The following is a 27,332-nucleotide window of genomic DNA, read 5'->3' on the forward strand; positions in this document are numbered from 1 at the left end:
ATACAAGAAAAGATGTCATCAGTATCATTTTTGTGACAATCTTCTATTACATTTCCAACTTAAAACTGATCATGCTGTTGGGTGGAATTTTGGGTTTCTTGTGATTTGCTTTCTGATTGAAACGTTTGTTACAATCAGAACATGACACTGGTCTCTCATCAGTACGGCTTTCCTGGCAATTTGTGAGGATTGCCTTAAAAAAAAAAAGCTTTTCCCATATGCTATAGCTGAACATAATCTCTTCCCTTCATTGATCTTTTTGGTGTTGCATTAATTCTCTCTTCCTCTTGAAACCTTTCCCACATTCAGAACATGAAAAAGGTCTCTCCTGTATATGTTGTCTGTTTTTCTTGCATTTCTTCCTTCTGACTGATAGTATTGCTATAGTTGATATATGCTAGGATTTCAGAGTTACAGGATCCCTTTGCTCTTCCCCTGTGGGAATGATATTACTGGTACTTTGCTCAAATTCAGGAGAATTATCAGCTAAATTTTCTGTTGAATCTTTTTGCTTTTTTTCTAAGATACATTTATTCCTGCATTTTTCACCCCAGTCAGAACAGGAGCAAGTATCCTCTCTGTGTCTTTCTGGTAACATCTTTTTCTCTTCCAGATTTTCACTGAACTCCCAGAAATGTGTCCCTGTATTTCGGATTCCTAGATCATCTTTTTTCTGAAGATTGGAGAGTGGCATGGGATAAACACAGGGCTTCCTAATGGCAAGAGAATGAAGATAAAGGTTACTCCATTTTAATCTGAATAACCTTCACAAAGCGAGTTATTACCCTAAGGCAAAAAAAAATAAACTTAAAATAATAAAACTTGAAGGGGAAGCTGGATGGACCAGATGGGTCTTTTTCTGTCGTCATTTACTGTATTACTGTGTGTTAGAACCAGAAAAGAGATGGCTGGGAAAAGAAACTTGTATTTTTATATTGTTTTTTTACCTTATTTCTTTTTGGGACAAAATACCCCAGTGTAAACAAGAGAGAAGCAGGGAGGGAGAACTAGTCTGGATCCTAGAGATAGTTAACAAAAGAATAAGGTAGAGAACCAGAAAAGATGTCCCCTGCTGTTGAGAGGACATGTTCACTGGGCATGCTGGTTGGTGAGCAGCAAAGACTGTGCAGAGCCAGCTTGGATAGATCTGGCCAGACTGCTGACTTGTGCGTCCCATAGGCTAGTGCATCTGTATCCATGTCCTCAATGGGATCCTTGAGGTATCATGTCCCAGAAATGTCTGTTGGAGTCTCCTTTAAGGAGGTGGACTGAAGGTCTCTCTTCCCATCTGTTTTAGCTATGGCCTGTATGAAGAAAGATGGACTTTTATGGGCCACAACCACAAGGCTTTGGTATATTGAGGATGTGGAGTGAGTGCTAGCTGACAGGGTGCTGGTGCTGCTTGCACTACTCTTTGGGGATGACCACTCTTTCCTGTGCTACATCTTCACTCTGCTTCTGCCTCTGCTGCTCGTGTTCACACATCCTAAGTATTAGCATGTCCTTCATGGATCTGAGATGCTGCGACTGGAGGGAGGGATTCCCTTTTAACCGAGGATCACAAAACATAGCAAGCATATATGTATTTCTATCAGAGGTTTCAGCCTCATTTGCACCTGATGCTGCAAGAGTCCAGAAATTGCAACACTTCGCTTCCATTTCCTCTTACTCACAGAAACTCTCTAACTTTTATTCCAAAATATTTACTACAGGGATGACCCAGCTCAGGATGGTACTTCTGGAATTCAGATCCTTCATGGAATCCTTGAAGGGCTTCAGGTTTTCAGCTACCTCATCACTACCCAATCACGATACCCCAGGGAGTGATCCACACCTATCTCATTTCTAGAGACAGATCATGAAGGGGTATCTGCTGCTCCACTAACTTCTACAGATCATAAAGGTGGAGTTCCAGTATGTGCCAACATCTTTAATCGGAGAAGTTTCCATCCATCACCTTCAATGGACATGTCCTGCTATTTTTCTGCACCTATCATATCTTTCATCCTATCCTAGGCTTTGGTTTCCATTCTCCACATCCACCCTATGACCCCCCCCCCCCCAGTATGCTCTATCCTGTCCCTCCACCCCCCCCTCCCCCCACATATGACCTGGTTTCTCCTCTTCATCCTATCCCCACCCCAACCAGTAGGAGCAGTGGTACCTAATACTGTAACAGCATCCTGGGTCTCCCTCCAGGCATTCACATTCCTCCTAATCTCCCCCTGCCCCCCAATTCATTCACCCTCTCTCTCATCACTACATAAGAACATAAGAAATTGCCATGCTGGGTCAGACCAAGGGTCCATCAAGCCCAGCATCCTGTTTCCAACAGAGGCCAAACCAGGCCACAAGAACCTGGCAATTACCCAAACACTAAGAAGATCCCATGCCACTGATGCAATTAATAGCAGTGGCTATTCCCTAAGTGAATTTGATTATTAGCCATTAATGGACTTCTCCTCCAAGAACTTATCCAAACCTTTTTTGAACCCAGCTATACTAACTGCACTAACCACATCCTCTGGCAACAAATTCCAGAGCTTTATTGTGTGTTGAGTGAAAAAGAATTTTCTCCGATTAGTCTTAAATGTGCTACTTGCTAACTTCATGGAATGCCCCCTAGTCCTTCTATTATCCGAAAGTGTAAATAACCGATTCACATCTACTTGTTCAAGACCTCTCATGATCTTAAAGACCTCTATCATATCCCCCCTCAGCCGTCTCTTCTCCAAGCTGAACAGCCCTAACCTCTTCAGCCTTTCTTCATAGGGAAGCTGTTCCATCACCTTTATCATTTTTGTTGCCCTTGTTTGTACCTTCTCCATCACAACTATATCTTTTTTGAGATGCGGCGACCAGAATTGTACACAGTATTCCAGGTGCGGTCTCACCATGGAGTGATATAGAGGCTTTATGACATTTTCTGTTTTATTAACCATTCCCTTCCTAATAATTCCTAACATTCTGTTTGCTTTTTTTGACTGCTGTAGCACACTGAGCAGGCGATTTTAGTATTATCCACTATGATGCCTAGATCTTTTTCCTGGGTGGTAGCTCCTAATATGGAACCTAACATCGTGTAACTACAGCAAGGGTTATTTTTCCCTATATGCAACATCTTGCACTTGTCCACATTAAATTTCATCTGCCATTTAGATGCCCAATCTTCCAGTCTTGCAAGGTCTTCCTGTAATGTATCACAATCCGCTTGTGATTTAACTACTCTGAATAATTTTTTATCATCTGCAAATTTGATAACCTCACTCATCGTATTCCTTTCCAAATCATTTATATATATATTAAAAAGCACCGGTCCAAGTACAGATCCCTGAGGCACTCCACTGTTTACCCTTTTCCACTGAGAAAATTGACCATTTAATCCTATTCTGTTTCCTGTCTTTTAACCAGTTTGTAATCCACGAAAGGACATCGCCTCCTATCCCATGACTTTTTAGATTTCTTAGAAGCCTCTCACGAGGGACTTTGTCAAACACTTTCTGAAAATCTAAATACACTATATCCACCGGTTCACCTTTATCCACATGTTTATTAACCCCTTCAAAAAATTAAGCAGATTTGTTAGGCAAGACTTCCCTTGGGTAAATCCATGTTGACTGTGTTCCATTAAACAATGTCTTTCTATATGCTCTACGATTTTGATCTTGAGAATAGTTTCCACTATTTTTCCCGGCACTGAAGTCAGGCTCACTGGTCTATAGTTACCCGGATCACCCCTGGAGCCTTTTTTAAATATTGGGGTTACATTGGCCACCCTCCAGTCTTCAGGTACAATGGATGATTTTAATGATAGGTTACAAATTTTAACTAATAGATCAGAAGTTTCATTTTTGAGTTCCTTCAGTACCCTAGGATGCATACCATCCAGTCCAGGTGATTTGCTACTCTTTAGTTTGTCAATCTGGCCTACTTCATCTTCCAGGTTCACAGTGATTTCATTCAGTTCGTCTGACTAGTATTCTCCTCCTCACCTCCTTTCAGCATTCATCCCCCTTCCCCTCCTCAAAAATTATTCTTGCTTAGCTGGAACTCTGGGTGACTCCCTCCTCCTCTCTGTTGTCAGATAAGTCCCAAGCCCCTGCAGTGCAGGCATTCAGGATTTGCAGCAATGTCCATTCCAGCCCTCCCTTCAGGGGTGGAAAAAGGAGGGGAGGGGATGGAGCAGGAGACTCTTCTCTCCTCTTCATTGCTACTGACTCCTCCCCTATCGGCTTCTGCAGTGCTGCACTGTTGCCTCAGGAAGGAGGGGCTGGAATAGCAGCAAGAGATTTAGGACACCATCCAAAAGAGTCAGACAGGGGCCGGAGCGGGGGGGAAGAGTTGTGCTGGAGCTGCCAGCATTGGCAAGGAAACATTTTCCTACAGCACACTGGCTGAGGGGAAAAAGGGGGAGAGGAGAGACGAGACAAGAGGCATACAAAAACCTCCACGTAAGCAAGCATTTTTCAGTGGAAAGACAGTTGTGAAACAAGAGGCAATGACATGTAGCTCAAAGGGGGTAGATTCAGGAGTAATAGACATTTTTTCCCCACAGATAGAGTGATAGATGTATGGAATGGCCTCCCAGTGGCATTAAGACCAGAACAATACAAGAATTCAAGAAAACCTGGGAGATATATAAAGCATACTGAGCTGCAAAAGAAGTGAAGAGACAAACAGAGCAACTGGGGACTACAGCAATGCACTAATATAAAAAAACAAAAAAAAAAAAACAACATTTGTTGTGGGGGAAAACACCCCAAATACCACAGTAAAATGATCCAAGCACTGGAGCGCCCTCCAGTGCTTGGAGGGTGCTCCAGTGCTTTTTTCCTCCATAGACAGAAAATGATAGAAAACCTTTAGTATATAAGCCTCTTACCTATTTATATCTTAATTTTCCTGAACTGTGTGTACACAACCCTCTTTATTTCCCCCAATGGGAAATACGCTGATTATGGGGGTAGGGCTTGGATTGTGATGCAAGGTTTTAATTTCCTGGTCTATACTTAGCTTACACACGGTTATGCAGATCTCAGCTTTCAAATGGGAGACCCAGGTGTGAATTCTCATAGGAAAATAAAAAGCAAAACCACAGGACAGGCAAGGATACAGTTTACTGGTGTTACAGGAACTGATTTCTCAGGGACTTGCTACTGTTTTCAACTGCACTCCACAAACCCAAAGGAAGTACATGGATCACCCATCTACAAATCTAGCAACGTAGCAGCATAGGGTACACCTCAACCAGTTCAAAAAATGTCCGAACCAACAGTATTGGTGGGGGGGAGGGGAGCGAAGAGACCAAACAGGGCTGCAAACCAGGATGAGCCACCATTGTTTCACCTGTGGGTCTGCACTTCTTGTAATCTGGACAGTCATGCTCAGACTTAGCCGTACTAGTGCTTAAAGGCAATTTTAAAAACATGCAAAGAGGGCAAAGGTTGGAATTGAATTTTTTTTTAAAGCTAAAAGAAATGTAAGGGTCTGAATCAGAACACTGGATGCTTGAGTCACTATAGAAGCCTCTAACACAGGGATCTCAATCTGCAATCCTTGAGGGCCACAAACCGGTCTGGTTTTCAGGATATCCCCAATGAATGTGTCTGAGATAAAGGTACATACAGCATCTCTCTCCTGCGTATTCATTACAGATATCCTGAAAATACCATCAGTTTTCTACCCTCGAGGAGTGGCAGCTGGACACCCCTAGCTCTAATACCTGCTCTTGATCCTGATGGCACTATCTTCATATTTTGTTCACAGGACACCTAACACGAAGAACCAAAATATGTATGGAGGAAAGGAGAGGAGAGAAGAGACAGGGGAGATATAATACAGACATTCATGGAACATCCTTCCGGAAGAGATAATAAAGACAAGAATAGTAATGGAATAAACACAGACAAAGAGAATCCCTACAAGCTAGAAATGAAGAAATGGGGTAATTTCTGTTACACCTAAAGTTTACATTTCTGCTTGGGGGTAACCTGAATGCAGTGGCAGTTACTACCCTAAAAAGTGTGCTGGGCAGACTAGATGGACCATTTTGGTCTTTATCTGCTGTCATTCACCAAGCGCTAGAACTTGCTACTTCTGGCATCTGACGAAGTACACAACTGCCTCAATAAATCTGTCTGCAAGCTACCACTAGCCTCTGTGTCCATCATGGCGTTAATCCGATTTCCTCTGGATACTTCTTCATAACCTTCATTATGGGAATTCCTACTCTACAACATTCTCTAGATCTGAAAGCTTCATCTCCAGCTCTACAGTCACAGTCGCATCTGAAGAGATGGCCTGTGAGGTCTCAGTAACTCATGCACCTCCACATTTTTAGACACAGAACAGCAAACCTACTAAGGAGGGCTTTAAACTAGAATCATAGGGTTTTCTTCACCCATCCCCAAAGGTAATTAAAACATTAAATAATAATATAGAAATGGGAAAGAAGGGCAATATTTGGAAAACCATGTACACTAATGCTCATAGCTTGGGAATTAAAGTCACAGATCTAGAAGCAGCCATGGAAGAAGCTGATTTAGATATACAGTAGCTGTCATGGAGACCTAGTACACAGAAAACCTTGACTGAAGATATAGTTATACTCGGCTACAATCTAATCAGGAAAGACTGGGTAGTATGGAAAGGGGGAGGCGTGGCATTCTATAAAAACAATAATATTAAAGCAACAGCATTGCTGGGCTTACACAAGGTAAGGAGGCAGAACTATGGGTTAATCTGGAAAGAGGGAATGGAACATCTATTTATATTCATGTAATATACAGACCTCCATCACAGATAGAGGAGATGGACAGAGAGTTAATGGAGGATATTCACAGGATTGCTGTGAAAGAGGAGGTTCTGCTGCTAGGTATTTTAATCTTCCAGATGTTGATTGGGACATCCCAACTGCAGGATCTTCTAGAAGAAGAGAGATATGGATTCTCTGCAAGAACTGTTCTGTCAACTGGTAATGCAACTCCCACGGAAGGGGGCAATACTGGACCTGGTGCTTACCAATGGGGACAGTATTTCTGAAGTTGAGGTGGATGATCATCTGCGAACCAGTGACCACCGGATAAGTAGGGTTCAATATTAGGATGCAAGACACGGAGGTTCATTCTAAGGTGAGGATCCTAGAATTCAGGAAAACGAACTTTCTCAAAATGGGAGGGGAGGTGGGGGGGATCACCTCAAGGAGTTGTTAGCTGGATGATAAAATCTAGGGGGGGAGGTACAAGGGCAGTGGACAAACTAAAAGAAGATTCCAAATTCCAAGATCCGAGGCAGCATGGTTTACCAGAGGTTAATCTTGTCAGACAAATCTGATCAATTTCTTTGATTGGGTGACCAGAGAGTTGGATCAAAGGAAAGCACTAGATGTAGTGTACTTGGATTTCAGCAAGACCTTTGACACAGTTCCACACAGAAAACGTATAAATTGCGAGCCCTTGGTATGGATCCTCGAGTGACTGACTTGGTTAGAAACTGGCTAACTGGGAGGCGACAAAGGGTAGTGATACATGGAGTTTTCTCTGAAGTGGGGGTTATTACTTGTTGTGTGCCTTAGGGATTGGTCCTTTTCAACATTTTTGTAAATGACACAACAGAAGGTTTATCGGGAAAAGTTTGTCTTTTTGAAACAGAATGGACAGCCAGGAAGGAGTGGAAAATATGAAGCGGCTACGATGTAATGCTAAAAAATTAATGACGACTTGCTATCAGTGTTTTTTATTAATCTGCTTCTTGACCGTTTAATTATCCAGCATTCTCTTTACTTAATTTTGTTTCCCTCGGATGGATATGCACAGTTCAATTTAAGTTGATGTTGTAAAAATTATTTCTTGATGTTTCTGTTAAAGAACTGTGTAATGTATCTGATAAGATTTGAAAATAATAAACAATAAAAAAAAAAAAAAGTATAATGCATTTAGGATGCAAAACCCCAAGGGAAAGGTATAGTATTAGAGGTGAAATTCTTCTAAGTACAAAGGAAGAGCGGTAATGTAGGTAATTGTATCTAATGATCTTAAGGTGGACAAACAGGTGGATAAAGCGATAATAAAATCCAGAAGGATGTTTGGCTCAATAGGGAGAGAAATGGTCAGCAGAAAAAGGGAGGTGATATTGCCCCAGTATTGGTCCCTGGTGAGACCTCACTTGGAATACTGTGTACAATTCTGGAGAACGCACCTTCAAAAGGATATAAAACAGGATGGAGTTGGTCCAGAGGGTGGCTACTAAAATGGTCAGTGGTCTTTTTTCTAAAGCGTACGGGGACAGACTTAATGATCTAAACATATATACCCTAGAGGAAAAGTGAGATAGATTCTTCTTAGATATGAGACACACATTCCAGTATCGCAAAGGTTTCTGAATTCAAGAAAGCATAGAATAAATACAGGGGATCTCTAAAGAAGCAATGAGAATTATAATGCTAAATTAATTGGATGGATGGACAGAGTGGATGAGCCCTAAGGTCTTTTTCTGTCGTGATGTTTATGTTTCATAGCAGAACTAATTCCAAGGACTCAAAGAAAAGGCAGCAGGGCACCCTAAAAGCACATTCTATTGGAAAATACAACAAACATACATAGTATAATGGTAATGATGTCAGAAAAGGACCAAATGGTCCATCCTGTCTGCCCTGCAAGCTTCTTATTGTAGCATCTGCCATGACATGCAGGCTACCCCCATGTTTCTCTTAAGGGTACTTACTGCCACCGCAAAGTTATCCCCAAGCCTTATGATAACCCAAAAAAAATTTACTGCTAGCAACATTTTTATTGGGTGATAAGCCTTCTTGAAAATTCAGATAGTGCTGCTTTGACTTGCTTTGCTTATGGAACATAAGAACATGCCATACTGGGTCAGACCAAGGGTCCATCAAGCCCAGCATCCTGTTACTAACAGTGGCCAATCCAGGCCATAAGAACTTGGCAAGTACCCAAAAACTAAGTCTATTCCATGTTACCATTGGTAGTAATAGCAGTGGCTATTTTCTAAGTCAACTTAATTAATAGCAGGTAATGGATGTCTCCTCCAAGAACTCATCCAATCCTTTTTTAAACCCAGCTACACTAACTGCACTAACCACACACTCTAGCAAAAAATTCCAGAGTTTAATTGTGCGTTGAGTGAAAAAGAACTTTCTCCAATTAGTTTTAAATGTGCCACATGCTAACTTCATGGACTGCCCCCTAGTCCTTCTATTATCCGAAAGAGTAAATAACTGATTCACATTTACCCGTTCTAGACCTCTCATGATTTTAAACTCCTCTATCATATCCCCCCTCAGCCGTCTCTTCTCCAAGCTGAACTGTCCTAACCTCTTTAGTCTTTCCTCATAGGGGAGCTGTTCCATTCTTTATCATTTTGGTTGCCCTTCTCTGTACCTTCTCCATCGCAACTATATATTTTTTGAGATGCGGCGATCAGAATTGTTCACAGTATTCAAGGTGCGGTCTCACCATGGAGCGATACAGAGGCATTATGACATTTTCCGTTTTATTCACCATTCCCTTTCTAATAATTCCCAACATTCTGTTTGCTTTTTTGACTTCCGCAGCACACTGAACCGATGAGTTCAATGTGTTATCCACTATGACACCTAGATCTCTTTCTTGGGTGGTAGCTCCTAATATGGAACCTAACATTGTGTAACTATAGCATGGGTTATTTTTCCCTATATGCATCACCTTGCACTTATCCACATTAAATTTCATCTGCCATTTGGATGCCCAATTTTCCAGTCTCACAAAGTCTTCCTGCAATTTATCACAATCCGCTTGTGATTTAACTACTCTGAATAATTTTGTATCATCTGTAAATTTGATTACCTCACTCGTCGTATTCCTTTCCAGATCATTTATAAATATATTGAAAAGCACAGGTCCCAGTACAGATCCCTAGGCACTCCAATGCCCATGCCCTTCCACTGAGAAAATTGTCCATTTAATCCTACTCTCTGTTTCCTGTCTTTTAGCTAGTTTATAATCCACAAAAGTACATCGCCACCTATCCCATGACTTTTTACTTTTCCTAGAAGCCTCTCATGAGGAACTTTGTCAAACACCTTCTGAAAATCCAAATACACTACATCTACCAGTTCACCTCTATCTACATGTTTATTAACCCCTTCAAAAAAGTGAAGCAGATTTGTGAGGCAAGACTTGCCTTTGGTAAAGCCATGTTGACTTTGTTCCATTAAACCATGTCTTTCTATATGTTCTGTGAATTTGATCTTTAGAACACCTTCCACTATTTTTCCTGGCACTGAAGTCAGGCCTAACTGGTCTGTAGTTTCCTGGATTACCCCTGGAGCCCTTTCTAAATATTGGGGTTACATTAGCCAGTCTTCAGGTACAATGGATGATTTTAATGATAGGTTACAAATTTTTACTAATAAGTCTGAAATTTCATTTTTTATTTCCTTCAGAAGCCTGGGGTATATACCATCCAGTCCAGGTGATTTACTACTCTTCAGTTTGTCAGTCAGGCCTACCACATCTTCTAGGTTCTCCGTGATTTGGTTAAGTCCATCTGAATCATTACACATGAAAATCTTCTCCGGAACGGGTATCTCCCCAACATCCTCTTCAGTAAATACTGAAGCAAAAAAATTGTTTAATCTTTCTGCGATGGCCTTATCTTCTCTAAGTGCCCCTTTATCCCCTCAATCATCTAATGGTCCAACTGACTCCCTCACAGGCTTTCTGCTTTGGATATATTTTTAAAAGTTTTTACTGTGAGTTTTTGCCTCTACGGCCAACTTCTTTTCAAATTCTCTCTTAGCCTGTCTTATCAATGTCTTACATTTAACTTGCCAACGCTTATGCATTATACTATTTTCTTCTGTTGGATCCTTCTTCCAATTTTTGAATGAAGATCTTTTGGCTAAAATAGCTTCTTTCACCTCACCTTTTAACCATGCCGGTAATCATTTTGCCTTCCTTCCACCTTTTTTAATGTGTGGAATACATCTGGACTGCGCTTCTAGGATGATTTTTTTTATTTATTTTTTTTTTTAACAATGACCACGCTCTTACCTTTGTAGCTGCTCCTTTCAGTTTTTTTTTCTATTTTTCTCATTTTATCAAAGTTTCCCTTTTGAAAGTTTAGCACGAGAGCCATGGATTTGCTTACTGTCCCTCTTCCAGTCATTAATTCAAATTTGATCATATTATGATCACTATTGCCAAGCGGCCCTACCACAGTTACCTCTCTCACCAAATCCTGTGCTCCATTGAGAATTAGATCTAAAATTGCTCCCTCTCTCATCTGTTCCTGAACCAATTGCTCCATAAAACTGTCATTTATTCCATCCAGGAACTTTCTTTCTCTAGCATGTCCCGATGATACATTTACCAGTCAATATTGGGGTAATTGAAATATCCAAAAATCAACCGAAGCAAACCTTGCACATAAGCAAGTACTCACGTAAACATGGTGCAGGAAAGAATATACAGTTCCATCGAAATTTCAAATATGCTTTTATTATATCTGAAATTTCGATGGAACTGTATATTCTTTCCTGCACCATGTTTACGTGGGTAATTGAAATATCCCATTATTACCGCACTACCAATTTGGTTAGCTTCCCTAATTTCTCTTAGCATTCCACTGTCCATCTTACCATCTTGGCCAGGTGGACAGTAGTATACTCCTATTACTATAGTCTTCCCCAACGCATAAAGGATTTCTACCCATAAAGATTCGATTATGCATTTAGTATCATGCAGGATGTTTATCCTGTTGGATTCTATGCCATCTCGGACAAAGCGCCACACCGCCTCCCGGGTGTTCCTCTCTGTCACTGCGATATAATCTGTACCCCGGTATAACACTGTCCTATTGGTTATCCTCCTTCCACCGTGTTTCTGAGATGCCAATTAAGTCTATGTCATCATTCAATGCTATACATTCTAATTCTCCCATTTTACTTCTTAGACTTCTGGCATTGGCATACAAACATTTCAAAGTTTGTTTTTTGTTTGTATTTTCATTCTGCTTTTTTATTGATAGGGATAAGTTAGAATTTTTTAGCTCAGGTGAGTTTTTAGTTTCAGGCACTTGGACTACTTTTCTTATTACTGGAACCTCACTGTTGGGATGCCCTAATTCTAATGCATCATAGAAATATAGAAATGATGGCAGAAGACGACCAAACGGCCCATCCAGTCTGCCCAGCAAGCTTCACACTTTAGTATCCTTTGAAGATACCTCTCTCCGAACCATGCACTGCTGAGCAACTGTTGGCTTTCCCCTTTCTTCTAGTTTAAAAGTTGCTCTCTCCTATGTATTGTATCCATTTGCCTGTTATAATTAAGAAATGTAAAATAAAGAATTGAAAAAAAAAAAGTTGCTCTCTCCTTTTTAAAGGTTAGCGCCAGCAGTCTGGTTCCACCCTGGTTAAGGTGGATCCCTTCCCTTCGGAAGAGACTCCCCCTTCCCCAAAAGGTTCCCCAGTTCCTTACAAAACTGAATTCCTCTTCCTTGCACCATCATCTCATCCATGCATTGAGACTCCGGAGCTCTGCCTGCCTCTGGGGACCTGCATGTGGAACAGGGAGCATTTCAGAAAATGCTACCCTGGATGTTCTGGATTTAAGCTTTCTACCTAAGAGCCTAAATTTGGCTTCCAGAACCTCCCTCCCACATTTTCCTATGTTAATGGTGTCCACATGTACCATGAAAGCCAGCTCCTCCTCAGCACTGTCTAAAATCCTATCTAGGTGACGCGTGAGGTCCACCACCTTCGCACCAGGTAGGCATGTTATCAGGCGATCCTCATGCCCACCAGCCACCCAGCTGTCTACATTCCTAATAATCGAATCACCAACAATGACGGCCAACCTAACCCTTCCCTCCTGGGCAGTAGGCCTTGGAAACACATCCTCGGTGCAAAAGGGCAATGCACCACCTGGAGAGCAGGTCCTTGTAACAGGATCCTTTCCTGCTGCACCAGGTTGATTCTCTCCGATCATGAGACCTTCTTCCTCCAAGGCAGCACCAGGGCTGCCAGTCTGAAGTTAGGACTTGGCTACTATGTCCCTGAAGGTCTCATCTATATAACTCTCTGTCTGCCTCAGCTCCTCCAGGTCTGCCACTCTAGCCTCCAGAGTGGACTTTGTTTTAGAAGCAGTCCTGTACTTTTTCTCTCGTATAAAAGTCAGGGCCTGTGATGGTTGCCACCTGAATCCAATTCCTCTTACACCCTCCCCACCAGCATCAAAGCAGAAAGCAATGTTGCAGTTGCATCAAAAGCATCAAGGCTTATTGGTTAAGGGTAATAATCCCATGCTTTCTGTTAAGAGTAGTAACTGTTGCTCCATGCAGGTTACCCCGTGCTTACCAGTTACCCTGATCATAAAAGTTGGAGCCCTCGTTGGTTGTCTGAATCCAGTTCCCCTTTCCCCCCTGTCGTTGAAGCAGAGAGCAATGTTGCAGTTGCATCAAGGCTTATAGGTTGAGACTAGTAACCACCACACCAGTAAGTTACCCCCATGCACATTTTTCTTCATTTCCATCCTTTAGCGATTAGGGATCTACAGTGTTTATCCCATGCCCCTTTGAATTCTTTGACTGTTTTCATCTTTACCACCTCCTCCCAAAGGGCATTCCAGGCATCCACCATTCTCTCTGTGAAGAAATATTTCTTGATGTTGTTCTGAGTCATCCCTCCTGGAGTTTCATTTCATGACCCCTAATTCTACTGATTTCTTTCCAATGGAAAAGGTTTGAAGTTCATGCATCATTAAAACCTTTCAGGTATCTGAACGTCTGACTCAAATCTCCCCTGCATCTCTCTTCCAGGGTACACATATTTAGATCCTTCAGCCTCTCCTCATAAGCCTTCCGATACTGACCCCACACCATTTTGGTTGTTCTTCTCTAGACCATCTCCATCCTGTCTCTATCCTTTTTGAGATACAGACTCCAGAACTGAACACAGTACTCCAGGTGAGGCCTCACCAAGGACCTGTACAAGGGCATTATCACCTCCTTTTTTCTTACTGGTTATTCCTCTGTCTATGCAGCCCAGCATTCTTCTGGCTTTAGCTATCACCTTATCATATTGCCAGGCTCTATAACCCCAAGATCCTTCTCTTGCTCCATGCATATCAGTCTTTCACTCCCCCATCATGTACAGCTTTGTATCACCTCATCCCAGATGCTTGAAACTGCACTTCTTGGCATTGAATCCCAGCTGCCAAATCTTCGACCACTCTTCAAGCATTCTTAAATCACTTTTCAGTCTCCCTACTCCTTCAGGCGTGTCTACTCTGTTGCAGATCTTAGTATCATCTGCAAATAGACAAACTTTACCTTCTATCTTTTCCGCAATGTCACTTATAAAGATATTGAACAAGCCGGTCCCAAAGCTGATCCTTGGGGCACTCCATTTAACGCAGGATGGTTTAATGGAACAAAGTCAGCATGGCTTTACCCAAGGCAAGTCTTGCCTCACAATCTGCTTCACTTTTTTGAAGGAGTAAATAAACATGTGGATAAAGGTGAACCGGTAGATGTAGTACACTTGGATTTTCAGAAGGCGTTTGACAAAGTTCCTCATGAGAGGCTTCTAGGAAAAGTAAAAAGTCATGGGATAGGTGGCGATGTCCTTTCGTGGACTGCAAACTGGCTAAAAGACATGAGAGGTCTAGAACGGGTAAATGTGAATCAGTTATTTACTCTTTTGGATAATAGAAGGACTAGGGGGCAGTCCATGAAGTTAGCATGTGGCACATTTAAAACTAATTGGAGAAAGTTCTTTTTCACTCAACGCACAATTAAACTCTGGAATTTGTTGCCAGAGGATGTGGTTAGTGCAGTTAGTGTAGCTGGGTTTAAAAAAGGATTGGATAAATTCTTGGAGGAGAAGTCCATTACCTGCTATTAAGTTCACTTAAGAGAATAGCCACTGCCATTAGCAATGGTAACATGGAATAGACTTAGTTTTTGGGTACTTGCCAGGTTCTTATGGCCTGGATTGGCCACTGTTGGAAACAGGATGCTGGGCTTGATGGACCCTTGGTCTGACCCAGTATGGCATTTTCTTATGTTCTTATGCTCAGAGAAGGTTCCATTTACCATTGCATGCTGTCTCCTATCATTCAACAAGTTTGCAATCCACTCCACCACCTTGGTACCCACTCCTAAGCTTCTGATTTTATTTACAAGCCTCCTATGCAAGTCCATATCAAAAGTTTTGCTGAAATCCAAATAAATCACATTGAGTGCTCTCCTCGATACAATTCTCTAGTCACCCAATCAAAAATTCAATCTGATTTGTCCGACATGACTTTCCCCTGGTGAATTCATGCTGCCTCAGGTCCAGCAACAACTTACTGGATTGTAAATAGCTCACTATCCTTTCTTTCAGCAGATTTTTCATTAATTTTCCCACCACAGAAGTGAAGTAACTGGCCTGTAGTTTCCAGCCTCCTCTCTGTACCGCTCTTATGAAGCAGGACCGCAACCACTCTTCTCCAATCTCAAGGCACCACTCGTGTTTCCAGGGATCTATTGAACAGATCTTTCAGCGAACCCGCCAGGACATTGCCAAGTTCCCGTAGTAACTTGAGATGTACCTCATCCAGCCCCATGGCCTTGTCTCTCGGACCCACACACAGAACACAGACATATTGGCCTTAACCAAATATAGAATAAAAGACCACAGATTACAAATGTGAAGACAAAAAATAGAATGGAAACCCCAAGAAGCTACTCTATGCAGTGCAAAACTGGAGAAATAGAAACAATACATTTCCTCCTATACCAAGCAAAGTACAAAGATAGAAGAAATGGACATATCCAAAATGGAGAAATTAACGCTTATCTGATAATTTCACTGGGCAACAATGAAAGTGGTATTGACCTAAAAAGGTCCTACTCTGTAGTATCTTGATGTGCTGAAATGTACTTGTCCTGTGTTTAATGCATCTCGTATCTTATTTATTGCAATCTGCCTTACGCTTATTTCACCTATTTCCTAGGGTATCATATGAATACAAATAAATAGATTAGGTAGGAAGAACAAGCTGGGCACTATAGCTTTGATCAACCATTATAGTTTCTACAAAAGTCAGAGCACAAAAAAAAACCCAAAAAACAAACACCTTTGGGCCCCAAAAAAGCCACCAGTTAAGTGCGATCTGGAGTGGCTGGATTTTGTGCTGGCTCCTGCGACTTCAATGGGACCCAGGATTAGAAAAGGCTGGGAACTGGCAGGCCAGAGAGCCAACATGGACATTGCAACCAATTTCCTACTTCTTAGAGCCGGTGAGCTCGGTCATCTGGGAACAGAGTGCTATTTTCAGACCTACTATTTTGAAATCATCACATGCACTTTCTGGGAGCATGCAGCAGCAGGGATGGGGGGGATGTTTGTTTTTGTACCTTTTTTAGGATGTCATCAACAAGTTTTAAAAATATCTCATCCACATTGAAGTTATCCTTGGCACTTGCTTCACAGAACCGCATTCCTGTTATCTGCTGTGTAAACTGATGCAAAAAACCCCCCACAAGAGAACACAATTAAACCACATCTTCAAATGACATAACAGGTCACATGAAACATGATTCAAATTATATCAGTTGAACACTGCAAGCCAAACCACATCTCACATCTAGAAAAAGCTGATAGTGACATGTAAGTTTCACGTTCATGGAAATTTGAGCTTTATAAAAAGGCAGAAACAGATTTTGTTTCATCAGTGGCTGTCACAAAATCAAGGCCCCGGTAAGTAGGTAAAAAGTCTGAACTTCTGATCCTCCCTTTTATACAGAAGAATTAGTTCCCATCAACTTTCAATTCAGCCTGTGAACTTTATGAGAGCGGTGACTTATTGTGCTTGGATGTACTGTAATTTACCTGGAGCAAATTCTGGAAAGGTGGAATAAAAATACAAATTTATTGTTGTAAGGTCAGTTACAGCTGAAGGATGGGCAAGTTGGGAGGTCTGCAGATATGCAGGACGTCACACAGCTGCCCACGATTATCTCTCTGCAGCAGAATCAGGGTCAGCCACTTTGGCTCATAACATCCAAAGAGGGCAAGACTTCAGGTGACACATTTCGAGACAGTAACACACAAACCCGCTGACTATTTAAGACTCATTTCTATACCGCCTCCGCACACCAAAAAAGTAAAAAACCCAGGAACGCCCCAAAGCAGTATAAGGCACATACTTGGCCCATGTACTACCAGAAACAGATGTGCCTGAGGATGAATGGTGCCATCTCTGTTCACTGTTAATTTATTTAGGCCAGAAAGATATAAACAGGACCGTGAATGTTTGGGTAAAAGGACAAAGAGAAAAAGCTGCTGAGGGGGAGGGGGGAAGAAGAAAAATATCTTACGCAATCATAATCTGTGACTGGATGCAGATGGGTGAAAGCTATACCGTGCCTGGCTTGTGTGGCTCCCGTGATCATCAAAAATGTGGTGTGGTGGTTACATAAAAATGGCAGCCCAACATTTCAAAGCAAATAAAACTCAGGGACGTAAACAAGTGATCTGTTTCAAACATGGTACCATGAGCAGATGCCCTTGTACCAATCTCACATTTCAGGATCTTTTCATAAGCTCTCACCTTTTCCCCCTGCTGCCGTGTAATCTGTCTGTCAACTTCGCAATCCAACTTATTTCCAACTAGGAGCAGTTCTGCATCTTCGGAAGCATACTGCAAGCAAGGAGGGACAGCTTAAGGGCATCAACACGTTCTCTTACAGAAGCTGGAGTCAGGATCAGGCAGCCACAAAATGTTATCCCCCTGGAACCCAGCGGGTTTTAAAACTTTACATGGAAGCTTGGCAAAACGGCTGCAGTTTTCCATTTTAGATTTGTACACTGCTTTATCTAAAGGCACGTAACACTTGCATAAAAGCAAAATGGGCAGAGGGGTATTTTTTTTTTGGTTTTTAAACCTGACTTGGTTCTTTCCTTTGGGATTCATTTTGGTAGGCCAGATTATGCAGCCTGTGTCGTAATGGGATCAAAGCACTGAAGAAGAAAGTAGCTTGAGCCATCTATTATGTTTACTTAAATCACTGTGCCTTGAGCCAGAGCTCAGAGAATTCTAACACTTTCAATTTCTTTTAAAAAGAGAAATATTCCTCCCAATTATATATCCAAGACCTTGAAGGAGTTTTGAGAACCTCTGGTCCCCCCTGGGCTGTGATTTTCATGGAAGGGAAACTACCTGCCGACAGTGGCACAGAGGGGATCAGTGCAATCTTTGGTTAGGTCCCACCTTCAATGTGCTTGATCCCATCAACTGCTTCTAAAACTGCTCAACCGAATACGATGCACACGAGTAATTAAAATTACACAATATCAAAAGAGAACATGCAGAATTTTCTTTCTACTATAACATAGCACAGAATTTGAGTCTCTCAAATTAAGAAATGTAATAATCGCATCAGAAAAATTAAACTTAGAAGTAGGATAGGAAAATTGGTTCTTACCTGTAGTACCATGGATCTGTCCAGAGCCCTGGGTTTATGCATCCCTGCCAGCAGATGGAGACAAAGAAAGTTTCACTGACACTGCTTCATAAACCCTGGTGCCTCCTGCAGTTCCTCAGTATTTCTCTGTCTCCAGCAGATGGTGGTTGGTGCAAAAACCTGCAGTTCTGCAGTCTGGCGAGTTCTTTATTTTTGTGAGCCTTCCTCCCAGGGGTTTTTGGATCCTGGTGGATCCTTCCTTGTTTGGTCGAGGTGGATGAGCTGGAAGTTGGGGACCTTTTTGTACACTCGATCCGTTGTTCCGTGATGTGTAAATCTGATGGTCCAGATCCCTCCCCTTCATGAGACAGAGAAATACTGGGAGAACCACAGGTGGCATCAGGGATTATGAAGCAGTGACAGTGAAAGTTTCTCTGTCTCCATCTGCTGGCAGGGATGCATAAACCCAGGAGTCTGGACAGATCCATGTACGTACAGGGAAACTACATTTATTCATACATTTCAGAAAATTCTTTTATATACAGAACTTATCCATATAGCTACATCACTTAACCATAACAAAGGATTCAAATCCAGTTCATTATTCAGTCATTGAAGATGCATTATAACCAGACACGCTAAAGCAATCCTTTTATATTATCCCCTCCCTTTGGGCTTTCGTTTGTCCTGCCCTCTCCCTGTAAACCACAAACCCTCAGGGGTCTTCTCATGCAATATAAAGGGCAGCCACTTGATAACTTCATTATATGTCCTACATATATTCTGCATTTCTTCCACTTAGAATTCTACTTGTTTACCACATTGAAGGCCAAGCAGTTGATAATTTACGGATTAGGTGGAGGTGGTCATGGGTTGCTCCTGCTGAAGTCCTTGTATTTCCATCCAGCGGGAGCGGTCCCAGTTCTTAGAGGAAAGAGCCAGGACCGAGCAGAGCCAGGTTCCAGACCAGACTGCCTGTGACCTTGGTCAGTTAACTCGTTTTCCTTGTGTCCTCTGGAATTAGAGCTCCCTGTGGCAGGGATTCATTGTGCCAGTGCATAATTTTATGCAGAAATGACCTAATTTATGGCACAATATAAAAACAAAAAAACAAAACAGGTGATCTGTGAATAAGGTATGCTGATCATGCTCGCTGATGGCTTCAGGAAACTGTTTTCTGTTTTGGTGCCAAAGGAAAAAAAAAAAAAAAAAATGAAAGAGGCAGCCATGCACAAGCTAACGGAGAGACTGACCACACTTATTCCAGCAGCTCATATGAGCCAGCAGGAGGCATGACTCAGGCAACCCCTGGGGAAAGCATTTGGAGTTGCCTGCTTTTGGTCCCTGCTGAAGCTAGTTCATTATAAGCAGATGGAAGAAGATAGAAAAATTGAAAAAAAATCTAAACTAAAATCTTGTGTGGGGCATCCTTCTTTGGAGCTCTAATTGTTGGCCTGGTGCAGCAGAGGTCCTCACCGCCTGCCTGATAGTGCAGTAAGCACAGCTGCCTGGTGTCTGACGTTCTGCTTATGGTTTTCCCCACTGTAATCGTGCGCTGGCATCATGTGCTCTATGCGCTCATTAATCCTACATGGAAATCTTTGCATATCCGTCTCCCCGGCCTTGGGTGCTGAACTCTGTGGATTCATGGTATAAAAAGCGTCTGCCAGTTATATGCAGGTGGGCGAGAGTCACAGTACTCTCCAGGGAAAGGAAAGTCATTTTATGTTTCAACCCTGTGCTGGGATTGCCTGGCGCTTTCACAGCAACAGCACTAACACCATCAAAATCTCTTCCTAAGAACAGAAAAAAAATGTTCTCTCTCATTCTTAAAAGAAAACAGAAGTTTTCAGAAGCTCTTGGCTCTACTGAAAGCGAATTAAATCAGGGTCCCCCAAATCATGATCATAGCCTGATTCATTGGAGACTGAGCGTAACACGATCAGCAAGGGGAGATAAGTGGGAAATAGAACATTTCTACAGAAACAGAAAAGATGACCTGCCAGAGACAGAGACAGGAAGTGAAGGTGCCCCCAAACCCTGGGAGAGGGACATGATCAGCACCACAGCGACCTCACCTTTAACATCACAGCAGTCATGCAGTATTTACCTTATCGATCATTTTCATCCATTTCGGTAAATCCTCAAATGTTTCCTTCTTGGTAATATCATATACCAATATGATTCCCTTGGCAGTTCTGTAGTAGGCTGAGGTAATGCTGTTGAATCTCTCTTGACCTGCAGTGTCCCTGCAAGACAACACCAGATCATCACAGTCTCAACTGGCACAGCAGGAAATAACTGAATGCACTCAGTGCAGCTTAACTCATGGATCTAATACCGGGGATGACTCAGGAACGGGACAAATTCCTCTACATTGCTCACTGCCACCCCTTCCGACACCGATGCCAGATTCAAAGGGGATTATTAGAAGCAGAACAGATCCTGGCCTTGACACTATGTTAGTGTGGTAATAATATTTTGGCTTACCTGTGGATCTGATGCATTCTAGAGGTTTCATAGCTGTATGCAAGAAGTAGCTATATCTGTCTGTGAAAGAGACACTGAAAGGCAAGAGCGGGACTGGAACTGGGAGGTCAACCTGCATTCTGATCACTCAGCCGAGAAATCCACCAACCACAGAGCAGGGCGGAGGAGCAAAAGTGATTGTATTACCCGCAGCAGCATACCTGCTGCATTAAAGGCACTGAGAGAAAATCAGCCAGTTTTAAATCGGGATTTGGCAATAGGTCCTGTGGTTTTTAGAAACAAGACAACAGGAAAGGTCCAAATGGCCTATCTAGTCTGCCACGGAATTCACTAGCAGGCTTTAAAAGTTTAAGTCTGGGAGTCACTGAACTTAAGATGTGTGTCTCTCTGATCTGCTTGCAAAGCAAAACAAATGTACTCAGTTAGTGCTTCTTTAAAAGCAGCAGGACTTCTATATAACTTCCTCACATCACCACCTTACCAGTTTATTTTTGCCTTCTTTAACTGGTTCTGCTCTGCTCATATCCAGAACTATTTTTAATTTGGAGATTTTATCAGAAGGCGGACGCCAGTTATTACAACTATAACCCCGTTCTTTTGACTAAAAACCTCCCCCCTCTGCTGCTGCAGGTTTCTGATAATGATCAGCGCCGCAGCACCCCCAACTCTTACAGGGAGCAAGGGTTAAGGAGGAGGAGGAGAAGCTTTCAAAGCCTTCAAACATTTCTCCTGAGGAATGAGAGAGATAATTTGGGAGCGGAGGTGGGAGTAAAATCTAAGTTTTGCTCTTTACAAACAAAATGCTGTTAGCACTAAGAACAAATATTTTTGGATAATACAGCTGCCTTGAAAAGGTTAAGATGCTTTTCTTGTATAAAGAAAAGATCAAACACTCCGAAAGAAATATAGAAAGCAGCGAAACATATAATTATATAAATGCAGCCGCTAATGCTTCCTTTCAAAAGCAACCCAAGCCCTGGCCATCTTGGTGCCTGTCAAAATGGCCTCTTCTTCTTACTCCTAGCAGCACCTGGCCTTGGCTGCACACATCTGCAATCATTTTACGGCTGTTTTCTACTTACTTATTGTAAATCGAGGACCTTTTCTTTTTGGAAGGGTCAGTGGTCTCTCTACATTTATTATTTTTTTTTAATTTCTAAGGAGAAAGGAGGGTAACTGCGCAGTAAGAACTCCATACTACCTGCAGTTTAACCACCAACAACCTGAATCCTCCTCGTGTACTCGCCTTGCGGAGGGAAGAGATAGGCTCTGTTGGGTTGCAGAGCTGCAACCTGAGGAAGGCTCAACAAAGTCTGCTCATCGTCCATTGCTTTCGCCTGCCCGACCACACTTTGCTAATAATCATAATATTCTTTGCCGCCTTTCCGCTGTGGAAACTTCTGTGATGTTCCAGCACCGGGCTCAGGCTGCGCTTTCCCTCCCCTAGCTGACTGCATGTATAATTCCATAACCTAACACAGTAAAGCACCTTGGCATCCTGTCCTGATAACAGGCCCTACATGATTGTCCAGCATTGCAGATAAGAGCTCACAGAGCCAACCTTTACTGTTCAACAACAAAAAAATCCACCTCCTGAAAGAAAGCAGGGCGGGCACAAAAGGAAAAAGAAATGTATTTCAAATCATGTTCCGTCACCCCCCCAGTGCTTACTCCTTAAAAGATTTTACTGCTGGTGGTCTGATGCTCATTGCATTGCCAGCAGGTCTGGCGCCCATGGAGAACCAGAACAGCCAAATCCTCCTTCCCAAACGGATGCAAACCTACCACAAATATTCATCGTGGATGTCATGAACACCCTTGATGGCAGGAAACGGAGAACCCTGAACATCATGAATTTCTCCTTCCCTTGCAATTTTTATGAAGCGCCCATCTCTCTTTGCTTATTATAATGAGATCCTCATTACTGCTGTGGCCTCCTGATTTTCTGTTAGAATTGCTCAGGGCATTTGTCTTTTTATTTTTATATCCCCAGAAAACAAAACCATAAGATCCTGCAGCTCTGTGCAGACCAAGGCGACAGAGCTCCAAGACAGAATCCCCACAATTTATCGATACTGTTTTGATTGGCAGTGTTATTTGCTTTTATTTCGGTACCCGATTCCTGAGCAGATATCAATGTTTGAAGCTTTTGAAAACTCTGCCAGCTTTGCCACCCTATCTCCACCCCGGTCTTAAGGACACTGGGGTGTTGCTTTACCTGCACCACCGTGATGTTATAAGCACATTATCAGAATATGCCCAGGAATATATGCACGACATTTCTGCAATGACCAACGAGGGGACGTGCACCTGGGTACTTCAGAAAATGTTACAATCTCTACAATCTGCAAGGAACTCTTAGGTGTCTGAAGATATTTTAAACAATCCATTTGCCATTAAACAGAACTTGTTCCCTCTGGTTTCCTGCAGTTTGCAGGAGCAGTGCTGATTTTCTGCCAGGTCACATCAGGTCACCAACCTGGAATCTTCCTGAACTGGGGCAAAATGGCTTCATCTTCCCTACTGTGGGCTACGACTAGGCACTTTCTTTTTTAGAAAATCTCCACTGTGTGGGAAAAGTGTAATACATAAAAAGGTGAGGAGAAAATTCAAATTTTGTTTCTCACAACACACTTCTGACTAATTCTGGCATCACATGGCTGTACAATTGTACTTCAGTGTGACATGTATTAATATAACCAGACCACGGAATCCCAGCTGGGAAGAGTGATCATTTCAGCCTTGGCTCCAACAGTACAGCTAGAGACTTGGGCACCAAACTGGTCAGAGTGAGAGCAGTCTGTTGAAAACATTAAGGGCATGAGCCTGCGCCAGGGACTGCTGCTGGGTTCAGCTCTACCCTCCCAGCATCTGCAGCTTGCACAGCTGCCATTCAGCCAGGGACCCTGCATGAAATGTGCTTCAAAATGTAATCCAGTGCTGCCTGTTTCTCACCCCAGGACGGCATCTGTGGAGCTGCTCCTGATACTCAGGGTAGGGTGGGTGGGGAAGGAGGAAATCACTGTGTAGATAGATATCTTTACTATTTGTATTTCTGGCTAGACTCTCACCCCTTCCCCACTGGTTTAGCACTCTGGAGCAGCTACATACATGCACCAGGATGAGAGGGACTGAAAAGCACCAAGGCTACTGAGACCGCTTCCAGCTTGTAGGGAAATCACGGAAAACATTTTCTCTAGATGTAAAAACCGCAATTCTTATTGTAAAAGGTACAGAAATACAAAATGTACATGCTATACATTTTAATAAAGGCCTCGGGGGTCTGCAGTGGAGGAGCAGGGTACAGATAAGAGCAGCTTGCCCGATGAACAGTTTGCGAGGAGAGGTAGTGAGGAGCTGAAGAGGAGAAGCCTGAACTGCATGCAGCAGTGGACGGGAAGCCTCCGTTGTACCACCAGAGGAAGATAGGTCCCGCGGCTGAATTCTGAATAGATTGCAGTGGAGGGAGAGGGGAGAGCAGAGGGGAGCAGTTTGCACAAGTCTGAGAGGGAAGGGATGAGAGAGTGGATAAGGGCTTTAACAGTTTATTCAGAAAGGAAAGAATGAGTTCTGGAGATGCTGAAGAGAAAGAATGTTTTAGCAAGATTCTGGATATCTGCAGAGGAGAGAGAAAAAGAGTCGAAGATGATCCCAATGAAGCAAGCTGAGGGGATTAGGAAGATGTCAGCTTTATTCATAGGAAAAGGCAGCAAATAAGCTGGGTCTTGGCCATAACAACAAAGAAAATGACAGCAGAAAAAGACCCAGCTGCTCCATCCTGTCTGCCCAGCAAGTCTGTATTTTTTTAGGGTAGTAACTGCTGTTCCATGCAGGTAACCCTCTACCTTCATTTCCTTCCTTTGGCCACTTGGGATCCTCTGTGTTTATCCCAAGCCCTTCTGAATGCCGTTACTGTTCTGGTCTTCACTACCTTTTCCCGAGAGAGCATTCCATGCATCCACCAGCCTTTCCGGGAAGAAATATTTCCTGATGTCTTTCCTGAGTCTACCCCCTTGGAGCTTCATCTTCTGATCCCTAGTTTAACGGCTTTCTTTCCACTGGAAAAGGTTTCATTCTTGTCCATCATTAAAATACCTTTCAGATATTTAAACAAAGTCCGTATCACATCACCCCTGTCCCTTTCTCCATGTTAAGTTTAAGGTGGTGGTGGAATATCCAAGTGGCGAATTGCCAAACAAGTAAGTTGAGATTTGGGACTGGATTCTAGGTGAAATGTCTGGGAGTTTTCAGCATAAAGATAATACTGAAATCTATGGGACTCAAGACAGATCACCAAGGGAAAGAGCAAAGAGGTGAGCAGAGGGGCCAGGACAGAGCCCTGAGGCACACTGACTGACTACTGGAATAACAGTGGAGGAAGAACCACCAGAGAAAACAAAGAGCCTGATTTTCAGAAGCATATATATGCTTAAAACTGAGTTTTACATGTGTGAATGCACTTTACTCGTGTAAGTGAGCGTCTAAACACTGCTACAATATATGTCATTGAATTGTCAATAAGATTTACCTGCATTAAGTGCACTTAACGTGGGTAAATGGCTTTTGAAAATTGCTATGATAGGTTACATTTGCATGCATAACTCCTTTGAAGTTTCACCTGAAAGTGCAGAGGGAGAGGTAAGAAGAGAACCAAGCTAGAATGAAGCCCCCAACACTGTGCTTTCCACCTTGTGGCACTATACGCTTGGACTAGTCTTCCTGAGTTGGTGTGTCATGCACCCAATGACCATATTCAAATTGGGCCCAGAAACATAACCTTTTTTAGGTTGCTTTAAAATCTTAAATGCTGGGTCTCCCCGTTTGTGACACTGCTGTTTTTCCCACTTTTCTATAATAAAGTTTCTGGAACCTCCCTTTGTCTTGTCTGTGTTTCTTGGATAGATTGTAAGCTCCACGGAGCAGGGACTCTATTGCGCCTTTGCAGTATACACTTAGACCATTATAGATGGCTAGTAGTAATAAATGGCTCTCTAGCTAATAAATGTCAGACTGCAGGAGCACTGTACAGAGCCACAATCACCCCAGTACACTCCAGCTCCTCTAAAGATGTGCTAGGAGAGCTCTGAACTGCTGGATGTCCTGCTATCGCACGCACACACGCACACACACACACGTGCAAAGCCCGGAACTGATGTTCAAGCTGCTGGATATCCCACTGTCTCACATGCACAGAGCCCTGTACCAAAACCTGAGCTGCTGGATACTCTGCTATCACACACTGTCAAGCCTCCAAAACCAAGACATGCACCAAGATCATAGTTGAAGCAGCATGGCCGGTCTCGGTTTACTTTCCATCTCCCAGTCCTGTGATTTGTCCCATTACCAAGAAATCTGACAACTATATCCCACAGGGGAGTTACTGTATCTTAAAAGCACAAAGACACAGAGTCTTAACAGTCATGACCGAAAGGGACCAGGTTCTTCAGCACTAATCCTGAAAGATTATAAAAATAAGTCTGATTTTCTGGCCAACCAGTCACGTAAACTAACTTGGTGCTTATGAGTATGCATACGGCTACACAAGTTGCTGTATGCATACTCATTATGGATATCCTGAAATCCAGAGCTCAGGTGCCCTGCTCTGGAATGGAGAGCAAAAATTGAATTTAAGCAGTTCTTGGATCATGCGCTGTCACGACCATTGAGTGTAACAGACATCCAACCCTGCAGCAGCTATGCAATCTTCCAAATAAATATTCACCAGAAAAGCTCTTGTTGCTGAAGGTGGTGGTCAAGGCTGCTGGATGCAATGCAAACATTTGCACCTCTCATACAGAAGTACCCGCATTCCTACGGAAACTTGTGCTATCAGCAAACAACTCGAGTTTCAAGAGAAGCACAATGCCCTGTGAATATATCTTAACTGAGTCCTTCAGGAGTTTTTTTTCGCTAATGAGAAACTCTCTAAACCAGGGGTCGGGAACCTTTTTGGCTGAGAGAGCCATGAACGCCACATATTTTAAAATGTAATTCCGTGAGAGCCATACTACAACCCCCCACCCTCCGGACTCCCCCAAGACCTACCAAATTAATTTACTACAACCCCCTACTCTCCTGATGCCCCCAAGAACTGCCAAATTAATTTACTACAACCCCCCCTCCTCCTAACCCCCCCCCCCCCCCCCCAAGACCTGCCAAAAGTCCCTGTTGGTCCAGCTGGGGTCCAGGGCTCGCAGACAAATCTTTAATAAAAAAGTAAAAATCTAACAAAAACCCCCACCCTCCTGACGCCCCCCAAGACCTCCAAAATTAATTTACTACAACCCCCACCCTCCTGACCCCCCCCCCCCCAAGACCTGCCAAAAGTCCCTGGAGGTCCAGCGGGGGTCTGGGAGCAATCTCCTGGACTTGGGCTGTCGGCTGCCAGT

The 27,332-nt window shown here is 42.8% G+C and overlaps 1 protein-coding gene across 2 annotated transcripts in view; it reads right to left on the bottom strand.

The window, feature by feature from the left end:
- Positions 1–27,332, bottom strand: part of RAB12 (RAB12, member RAS oncogene family) — an 84,237-nt gene that overhangs the window by 8,471 nt on the left and 48,434 nt on the right. For both annotated transcript variants that reach the window (XM_029591014.1, XM_029591013.1), the window contains 3 exons: positions 20,564–20,702; positions 17,601–17,690; positions 16,405–16,509 (listed from right to left, as the gene is read on the bottom strand). In XM_029591014.1, the coding sequence (XP_029446874.1) occupies positions 16,405–16,509; positions 17,601–17,690; positions 20,564–20,702 (334 nt within the window). The remainder of the gene's footprint in view (positions 1–16,404; positions 16,510–17,600; positions 17,691–20,563; positions 20,703–27,332) is intronic.

The sequence above is a fragment of the Rhinatrema bivittatum genome, chromosome 2 (assembly GCF_901001135.1).
Source record: "Rhinatrema bivittatum chromosome 2, aRhiBiv1.1, whole genome shotgun sequence".
Taxonomy (NCBI): domain Eukaryota; kingdom Metazoa; phylum Chordata; class Amphibia; order Gymnophiona; family Rhinatrematidae; genus Rhinatrema; species Rhinatrema bivittatum.